The sequence below is a fragment of the Sceloporus undulatus genome, chromosome 2 (assembly GCF_019175285.1).
Source record: "Sceloporus undulatus isolate JIND9_A2432 ecotype Alabama chromosome 2, SceUnd_v1.1, whole genome shotgun sequence".
NCBI classification, from domain to species: Eukaryota; Metazoa; Chordata; class Lepidosauria; order Squamata; family Phrynosomatidae; genus Sceloporus; species Sceloporus undulatus.
In genome coordinates this window covers 2,120,821-2,131,044 of record NC_056523.1, presented here as the reverse complement: position 1 = coordinate 2,131,044, position 10,224 = coordinate 2,120,821, and the positions used below count along the sequence as shown (strand labels likewise).

Below are 10,224 nucleotides of genomic sequence, written 5' to 3'. Positions count from 1 at the left end.
CCAGTCTTGTTCCTGCCCTTGCTCCAAATAGGTCATTCTTCCTTTCTCTCTCCTTCTCCACTTACAAAAAAAAACAAACACCTTTCCTTCTCCTTCCCTCCCACCCCCTTCAGAGTGCAGGACTAGATAGGGAGTTAGGAGCCATCATGGAGGACGCGGAGGAGAAGCCTGGCATGTGCAAGCGGGGACCCCCAGAGTGGTGTGGCCCTCGTCTCCGAGCCCAGATGCACCACGCCACTTGCGCCCTTCCCATGATCGGGAGGGGGTGGCACAGCCAGCAGAGCCCACGGGCTGTAAGTAGCCCCACTCTCCTCCCCGGACCCTCCCTTATCAAGCGTACATGCTGTTTTCGTATTTCGATCGCCTTTTCATCTCTTTTGCTTCATCATCTAAGGGCAAAAGAGTCTCCTCCTCCGCCACAGTACTAGATGGATAAGAGACTGCATATCAAAGGTATACTTCTAATAGCTCATCTGTCCCACGGGCAATCACTGCCCATTCCACATACAGTGCTGCCACGTCGGCTGCCCCTCCACAAATGCCCCTCCGCTTTAGATATATGTAGGGCTGCCACTTGGGCTTTCCCCCTCCACCTTGCCCGCCACTACTGTTTTGGATGTTTTCCAATCCGCAGAGGCATCGTTTTGGTAGGCGAGTCCTCCAAGCTATGTCTAGTTGCCATTGTCAGTTCTCCCTCCCATAATAGATAGCTTTGGCAATCCCAATTGAGGATTCCCTCCTTCCATCACTGGAAAAATGAACATTGGCTTATCTTGTATATGCTTGTTTTCAGTGAAGGAGACGACGGATTCCTACCCTCCCAGAACTGAGGTCAACTCTGTTTTGGAAGGACAAGCTATACATTTTTTTTTACATAGTTTACCATTGTTAACCTACTAGACGTATGTTAAATATCTTTAGCTTCGGCTGTTTCAACGACTGGAAGGTCAGGGGCGTTCCCTCCTTGACATCACTGCAACTTCCTGGTCCCTGCATATTGGAGAGAGAGGAGGGAACTAACCTAATTGAGGATTCCATGGCCTCATCGCTGAAAACAAAATAATCACAAGGTAAACCAATGTTCATTTCTCACTCTTCCATTTTATTCTCTTTAGCTGTTCCTTCATATCCAGCCCCTCGCTGAAGGCAGCTGCTCTTCCCTTGTGTGTTTGTGGAAGGCACCCAGGCTGCAGTAGGATCAGATAGAGCAGAATCCCATGTTTCCTAGCTCAAGTGTTAATGCATTGTTACTCCAGACATATTGTGCAGCCAGATGCTGAAAATGTTGTTTCCAGCCCTCTTCACCATCCTTCCAGTGCATATGCTGCTAAAATAGTTTCAGCTGTACAGAGGATGAAGAGGAAATGGGGAAAGGCAGGTAGAATATGACTGTGTAAAAAGGAGCTATTGTCAGAGGCTTTGTTAACTAAGGAGCCTGTACTGCCCAGTGAGTCTTAAGATTCCTGCTTCTAACAGCAACAGATGTGACTGGATTCCCTCCCCTTCCCGCCTTGGTCTCCCCTACAGAGGCTGGAATGATCCCACAACAAGGACTCCATCGCCACTTCTCTTTCCAGTGAGCAAAACCAGATCAGGTAAGGAGAAGGATTCCTAGAACAAGAGACTGAGCACTTGGGTTCCTCTTTTCCAAGTCACATCCCTCTTAGCTAGGCTGCCTTGCCATAATTCTCTACTAAAAACGGGACAAAATGTAGGACAAAATTTAGACCAAAATATAGGACAATTGTAGGGAAAAAATAGCCCAAAATGTAGGACATTTAAGGTCCTCAATTTTTCTTAAAATTTTTTCATTCTGGGCTAAATTTTATCCCACAATTGTCCTATGTTTTGGTCTAAATTTTGTCCTATGTTTTGTCCCAATTTTTAGTAGAGAATTATGGCAACCCTACAGTCTCAGTGCTACTGTTCCTACCTCTCAGGCAGATTCCAAATGGTGATGCTGGGGGACAGCTGCTCCTCAAAAAGAGAGCTGACATCTGGCGTCCCTCAGGGCGCCATTCTCTCCCCCATGCTATTTAACATTATGAAGCCACTGGGAGAGATCATCAGGAGACATGGGGCACAATGTTATCAGTATGCTGATGACACCCAAATCTACTTCTCTATGTCTCCAACTGTTGCAGTGACTAAGGATAACGTCTCTCCTCTGAATATCTGCCTTGAGTCGGTAATGGACTGATGAAGGAAAACAAACTCAGGCTGAATCCAGAGAAAACGGAGGTACTAGTGATAGGTACCCCTGGCCCGGGAAAGGAAATTTGTTGACCTGTCCTGGATGGGGTTACACTCCCCCTAAAGGACAAAGTTCGCAGTTTGGGAGTACTCCTGGACTCGTCACTACAGCTATCACCTCAAATTGACTTGACAGCCAGGAGTGCCTGTTATCAACTTCGGTTGATACGCCAGCTGCACCCCTGCCTGGACCAGAGAGACCTTGAAGCAGTGGTACATGCACTGGTAACCTCTCGTCTTGATTTCTGTAATGCACTCTACATAGGGCTACCCTTATACCAAGTTCGGAAGCTTCAACTGGTTCAAAATATGGCAGCCAGATTGGTCACTGGTACTTCCAGATTTGACCATATAACTCCTGTTTTAAAATCACTCCACTGGCTGCCAATCAGCTTCTGGGCGCAGTATAAGTTGTTGGTTATTACCTTAAAAGCCCTATATGACTTGGGCCCAAGTTACTTGCAGGAATGCCTCTCCTGACACAACCGCCCCGCACTCTCAACTTCCCAAAGAACTTTTACTGCCACTGCCCCTAAACTGTGAAATAGCCTGCCAGAAGAGATCTTTCTTATCACTACCTTAGACACCTTTAAGAAGGCAGTCAAGACGGAGCTCTTCCAGTGGGCCTACCCTCATGAGCTTGATTAGGATATTCCCCTTGAAGAAGACTCTTTGTACATAACCACTGATGTATTTATTGGAACTGGATGTATTTATTGTAAGCGTTGGATTTTATGATTGCACTGTATGTTTCTATCAGGTTGTAACCCCGCCGTTATCCATAAGGAGAGGCGGAGCAATATAAAAAAAATTATTATTTTATTTTGCTGGAGAATTTTGTTTCACTTTACTTTGGGTTTTTAAAAATTGTAAAAATTTGCAAACGTTTTCTCTAGGTTTGACTCCCTGTGTCTACAGCCTTCTTATTCTTGAGTTAGAGTTGTTCTTCCTTCTCTCTGAACTTTTTCTTGAGCCCAAATGGGGAGCTGATAAATATTCCCAGCTTTCTTCCTCAGGCATGTAGTCTTGTTAAGCCAGGTGTCCCCCATCTTATATCTCTGCATTTTATTTTTCTGCCCTAAGTGCAGTACCTAACATTTTTCTGTGTTGAATTTTATTTTGTTAGCTTTGGCCCAGTTTTCTAGTCTATTCAGGTCATTTTGAATTTTGATCCTGTCCTCTGGAATATTAGCTACTCCTCTTAATTTGGTGTCATCTGCAAATTTGATAAGCCTGCCCCCAATTCTATCATCCAAGACATTGATAAAGATGTTGAATAGCACTGGACCCAGGACAGAGCCCTGTGGGACCCCACTGGTCACTTCTCTCCAGGATGAAAAGGTGCCATTCTTGAGCATCCTTTGGATTTGACCGGTCAACCAATTACAAATCCATGAAATAGTTACTTTGCCTAGTCTGTATTTTACTATCTTGATTGTGAGAATACCATGGGGGACCTTGGTTTATTTATAGCATTTCCTTTGTCTACCAAACTGGTAATTTTATCAAAAAAAGAGATCAGATTAGTCTGGCATGACTTGTTTCTTTGAAATCCATGTTTTTGTGATTATGGCATTGCTTTTGAGAGTTCACAGACTCTTTTTAATGCTCTGCTCTAAAATATTTCCTGGTATTGATGTCAGACTAACTGGGCGATAATTGTTGGGATCCTCTTTTTGAAGATGGAGATGTTTGCCTCCTCCAGTCTTCTTTTCTTGTTCTCCAGGTGTTCTCAAAGTCTAATACCAATGGCTCCGATATTACATTTGTCAGTTCTTTTAATACTGTGGGACGTAGTTCACCTGGTCCTGGAGACCAGGTATTCCTGTACTATCTCCTTATTTATGCTGTGCTGAATTTCCTCTATTCTGACCTCTGCTTCATTTTTCTCAGCTTGACCCTTTTCCTTTTCTGAGAAGACTAAAGAAGGTGCTGAGCAATTCTGCTATTTCTCTGTTTCCTATTAGCATTTCGCTGTTTTCCCCATGCAGTGGCCCTACCACTTCCTCCTTCTTCCTTTTGCTTTGGACCTACCCAAATAAGACCTTTTTACTGTTCTTAACCTCTCTGCAAGGCTGAACTCATTCTATGCTTTTGCCTTTCTGACTTTGCCCCTCCATGTCCTCAATATTTGTTTGAATTCATCTTTTGTGAGTTCCTCTTTTTTCCATTTCTTATACAGAGGGCCCTTGCTATACATGGGGGATCCATTCCGCCGCCCCCCAGTCGCATATGGTGTAAAACACGTAAGGTGAAAGTCCATTTATTCTTATAGAGGCGCACCCGCCATTCTGTCTGTGAGTATGCATAAGCTCAAAGCTGCTTGCACTTGGTGTAGATGACATTCTCCATATCCATAGGCAAGAAGACAACCATCCCACAAGTTTTCAGGTGACTGCAGCAGGTCCCTCAGGGTCCATAATGAGAAGTCTTAAGGAGGCACTGAAACAAGACTGTTGGCTTCTCCTGTTAAGCACCAACAGGACCCCTGTTGGCTTGGACTTTGTCCCCAAGCTCTGTTAGGAGCTCAGTCAACTGGGCCTGTAGTTATCTAGAGAGCTACTTCTGGTGGCAGTCCTGTGTCTCACTTCCTCTGAGCAAAAGTCCCCAAAAGCTCCTTAAGAAAAAAGTGAATAAGAAAAAGTTAAAAACTAAAGGAAGACCCCTCAAAACACATTTCCTAGGCCATCTTCTCCTCCGTACTCTAAATCTGCCTTTAGTATGCCAGCAGTTATATAGAATCTGCTGAAAAAGTGGACAAAAGAGAATTAGTGGGCATTGTAGCTGCCAAATAGGGACAGTTGGACGATGTGGCACAAAATCCCACAACCTTCGCTCCAAAACTGAAAAATAAACAAACCAAAAACACCAGCTGTGGGCCAATATGGCAGTTGGAGGTGACCCATGTTCATCCCTCCTGGCATGCTGAAATGCCCACGTTTGAGCTGCCCACACCATCTGCAGTAGCCTAAAGTTTCCCTAAAGGAAGTCTCCATTTACCGAAGGTATAGAATATGTCATGGGAGCAGGCTCCTGTGTTTGTCGTACTTTGTTCAGAGGGCCCTTCCTATTTGCAAGGGATCCGTTCCGGACCCTCCCTCCCCCACATATGGGAAAAAATATGTAAAGTGAAATCTCATTTTTTCTTATGGAGGCGCACCCCCCCCCCCATTCTGTCCTATGGGGCTTGCTGTACACATAAGCTCAAAGCTGTGTATGGCAAGCTCATGTATATCATCAATATACTGTACATATTCTGTTTGAAACTTAGCTCAGTTGACAGTTCATTAGTCATCTGTCCTGGTTTCTAGAAACACCTCCTATTTTTCTTCCTCGCTGGAGCTATTCTGAATTGTTCTTTCAGTATCTCACTTTTGAGTAACTCTTTTAGTTTTCTCGACCATGGGATCAGACCCACTACTTCTTTATGTTTACTGAAGTCAGCTCATGTGTATCTGACTATGCCTGGCTTCTCCTTTCCATTGTATAACAAACATGATCACTCCCATCTAAAGATCCCACTACTTGCACCCCATTAACCAGGTCATCCCTGTTAGTTAGGATCAGATCTAAAATAGTGGATCCTCTTCTTGCCTCTTCCACATTTTGGACAAAGAAATTGTCTTCAAGGCAAGTGAGGAATTTGCCAGCCCTTAAATTTTGGCTGAGTATGACTTCCAGCAAATATCAGAATAATGGAAGTCACCCATCACGACTACATCTCTCCTTTCTGAGTGTGTGGTCATCTGTTCTAAAAAGGCATCATCCAGTTCCTCTGTCTGACATGGGGGTCTGTAGGAGACTCTCACAGTAACATCCCTGTTGTTTCCCTCCCCTTTAATTTTTATCCAGATACTCCCCACCTGGCTTTCAGGATCGATATCCTGGATCTCTTCACTAGTGTAAATATCCCTGACATAGAATGCGATTCCTCCGCTGTTTGGCCTGTTTCTCTTTAAAGGGTTATACCTCTCTATTACTACATTCCAATCATGAGACTCTTTTCACCAGGTTTCAATGATGTCTATTAAATTGTATTTGCTTTGTTGTACTAGGAGTTGAAGTTCATCATGCTTATTTCCCATGCTCTGTGCATTAGTGTAGAGACATCTAAGACCATGTGTCCCCTTTACTTGCTGCTTGTTCAAGTTTTTTTTTTTGCCTCTCACTGTTGGGTCCTTGCACTGTTTGCCTTGTTCCCTCTATGGCAATTTAACTCTTTTCTCCAGTCCTTTTGCCTTCCAGAATACTGTACTGTCTCCCTCCCTCATTTAACTAAGTGCAAAATCTTCAACTTTATATGCCCCTGTAATGACTGGGCCTAGTCTTTAGGGGCTTCTCTCAGACAGCCAAGGGGTAAGCTGGGGAGGAAATGCTAATGAGAGCTTACATCACGGCGGAGGAAGGCTCACTTGGCCAATCAGTGTGCAGGAGCAAGAGTTTCTTCTGGAAGCTTCTACGAGAGGGTTATAAAAGGCCTCTGAGCAAGGGACAGTTGGAGAGTAGCAGTTGAGAGGAAGAGTCTTCAGCAGTTAGTGTTTTCGAAGTAGAAGGAATCAGATTAGAACGTTTAGGCCTTATTTAGTATTGTTGGGTAGGCTTGCATGAAATGAATATTTTATAAGTATACATATTATACCTGCAAGGCCCTATGTCTTGCATGATTTATATAGTTTTCTGCTTTGTTAATCATAATAAATACTTTCTTAAAGGTATCTGCTACTTTACACTCCTTTACACCTTCCTAGCTCGGTTGATGCTTGCGTAGATTAGCAAAGAAGGAGAACTATAAGTCCTTAACAAGTGACAATGTATGTTAAGGGAAATCCATTACGAATTCACTGAGTGGTGGCAGCGTGACTAGGATCTCCAGAGGTCACAATCTACTCCGCTAGGAGTAGGAACATAGACAGAGGACTCAGGAGAAATTAGGGATCTGCTGGGACTAAGAGCCAAGACAGGCCTGCTGTTTGGCTGCTTGGACCACAGGAGATCATCAAGCCCACAAATACAGAGTCTATCAAGAAGAGGGATACCTGGTATCTTCCTTGAATCACCCTTGAATCCATTTGCTCAAGAAAAGGTTAGCAAAAAGCCTTCACAGAGAAAACCAGATATTTCTCTTCTGGAAACAGCCATAACGCGGAAAGCCCACCCTTTTTTAGAAAACTTTAAAAGCCAGGAGTTTGGTGTAAGACTATTCTCCTGTTCAATTAAACATAACTTAGGGAAGCCTATCATCACACATTTGTGTTAACGTAATCCAATAATTAAATGTACGAAATAAATGCAGGTTAGAAATAGCTGCCATACCAAATTCTGCTCTCATTGCTTATGCTGGGGTACTTCTTGCAACCCCAATATCAATCTTAAAAATGTATTCTGAGTTCTTTCAATTTTCATATTTCTATTGATTCCCAAGATTTCTGAGCCATACATCAAAATTGGCAAAACCTTTGTCTTATATACTTGTAAAACAGGATAAAATGAACAGGGATACTTAAAATTCAATAATCTGTTTAAAGTTATGAATACAGATAGATGCTTTCAATTCATTCTTGTTTATCTGAGGAGCCCAGGATCCTCTAGAAGCAAAAGTTATGCCCAGATAATTATAAACTTCCACTTGCTCGACTTCTTTAGAATCTATATGCCATTTATGAATTTTCCTTTTTTTTTTTTAAATCAAAAATGACAACTTTACATATGCTGTTGTTAATTACTAAATCATTGAGCTGGCAATAAGTGCTAAACTTTCTCAACAATCTACGCAGGCCTCTCACCATATAGGACACGAAAATAAAATCATCTGTGTATAAAAGTATATTAACAGCTCTATCCAAAACTTTGGGCATATGAAAATCACACTATACAAATCTGAATCAGTATCATTAATACAAAAATTAAAAGGAAAAGGGCCCAAAATGCAGATCTGCAGAACACCATTAGAAGTGCGAATCTTATTGGTTTGAGCTGATTAACACCCGTTCTAACTTATAGACTGGTATCTGTATACAGTTCCTTTATTAGAAAGCCTCATGGCCTGAGGCTCTTGTGTTTGTCAGACTTTGTTCATGATATTCATGCTGGTGTTGGCAGAAGACTGTCTCATCTTGGCTGCCTTTGGAGCCGTATCAGCCGGTGAGACTGCTTTGTTCTAATTGCTACAGCTGGCAGCCATCTTGATGTCCAGTGTGAGCAAGAACCTTTTTCTTCTGTCTTTAGAGCCTGTTGACTTTTGAGGAGGTGGCCGTGTCTTTCTCCCCGGAGGAGTGGGCCCTACTGGATCCAGAACAGAAAGCCCTGCACAGGCAGATCACAGCAGAGATCTCTGGGATCATGGACTCTCTTGGTAAGGCTCTCTCTTTCCCTGGATGATTATGTCTTTAGAGGCTGTCTTGGTAAGGCTCTCTTGTTCCCTTGTGGTGGGATTGCATGCTTCTGTGAGGCAAGAAGCTATGCTGACAGAGTATGGTTGGTAGTAGAGTCTCCTAAGACAGGCTTTTGCTGAAGAGGCAGATGAAATGTGCCAACAGCTAGTGGGCAGAAGCAATAGTATGTGTGGCAGGGTGACACTGATGGAGGATCTCTCTAAGACTGAAGAGCAGAGGTCAAGTATGAGTAGTACTAAAGATGTCTACCCAATGCACCTATCCCACCAGGAAATGGGTGAGGAGTATCTATTCCCCTCTGCCTCATTCCTGGTGGGGTAGCTGCCTTAGGAAGGAAGCTGTTCCCACTGGAATAGGGGCTGGATTGGCACGTTCACCTTCCTTGACTTCTCCTTCCTGAACGCTTTCTTCCGAAGGAGAAAACCCCGGAGGGAGGAGGAGGAGGAGTACACACACACAGGTTGCCATGACCACAATATTACAAATTGTGTTATATACATGAATATGGAGGTTCAACTATATGTTTAAAAGCTTGCTTCAATAAAAATGCTGGTCAAATGCAAGGAGGGAAGGGGCCAGTTTAGCCTCCCAAAGGGTGAGAGGAGCCACCGCAAAGGCTTTCTCGTGTCCTCACCATGTGAGCCTTGAATGGTGCCGAGACTGAGAGAAAGCCATCCCCGGAAGATCTTAGGGCTCTAACAGGTTTGTATGGGGAGATACAGCCTCAAATAGCGTGGACTAGCACTTTGATTTGCGCTTCTGTTTAAAAACTTCCAAAGGAGGAAACTCCACTACATTTGGAGGCAGTGTATTCCACTGTTGTTTCTTTCCCCTCTAATTTTTTTCCCAGATGCTCTCCATCTGGCTTCCAGAATTTAAGTCCTTGATCTCTTCTCAGGTGTAAACCTCCAAACAAGACAGAGGTGTTCCTGGTCATTTAGAAGGCAGTTCGGGGAATAGGTATTCAGTTTGTGTTAGATGGGATTACAGTCCGCTGAAGACACAGGTTCACAGTCTGGAGCTATTCCTGGACTCAGCTTTGAATGACCAGAAGTGCTTTTGCACATTTAAAATTTGTGCACCAGCTGCTCCTACTCCTTGAAATGCTGGATATGGCCTCGGTGTTATGTGCCTTAGTTGCATCCTGTTTGGACTCCTGTAATGTGGTCTCCTTGGTGCTGCCCTCGAAGAGTGTTTGTAAATTTCAGCTGCTCCAAAGAACTTCAGCGAAAGTGTTAATGGGGACAGGTTATAGACACCACACAATGCCCCTGTTGAAACAGCACCTTGGGCTGCCAGTTTGTTTCCGGGCACAATTCAACATGCTGATTATGACCTAGAACGCCCTATGAGCCTCAAGTCTGGTCTATTTGACAGATCATATCTCCCTGTAAGAATCATCCCGGGCGCTAGGATCTTCAGGAGTGGGCCTTGTTTCTGTCCTGGCCCCATTGCAAGCACAGTTGGTGGGGACTCAAGAGAGGGTCTTATCCATGGCTGCCCCTGGACTCTGACGCTTCCTGCCCAGGGAGACCAGAATGGCTCCCTCTTTATCATCCTTCCGCTGGCAGGCTGAGAC

At 44.0% G+C, this 10,224-nt stretch overlaps 1 protein-coding gene across 1 annotated transcript in view; it reads left to right on the top strand.

The window, feature by feature from the left end:
- LOC121922848 (zinc finger and SCAN domain-containing protein 31-like) overlaps positions 1-10,224 on the top strand; it is a 45,717-nt gene that overhangs the window by 26,575 nt on the left and 8,918 nt on the right. Inside the window, exon 6 of the mRNA XM_042452736.1 lies at positions 8,479-8,605. Coding sequence (XP_042308670.1) covers positions 8,479-8,605 — 127 coding nt within the window. The remainder of the gene's footprint in view (positions 1-8,478; positions 8,606-10,224) is intronic.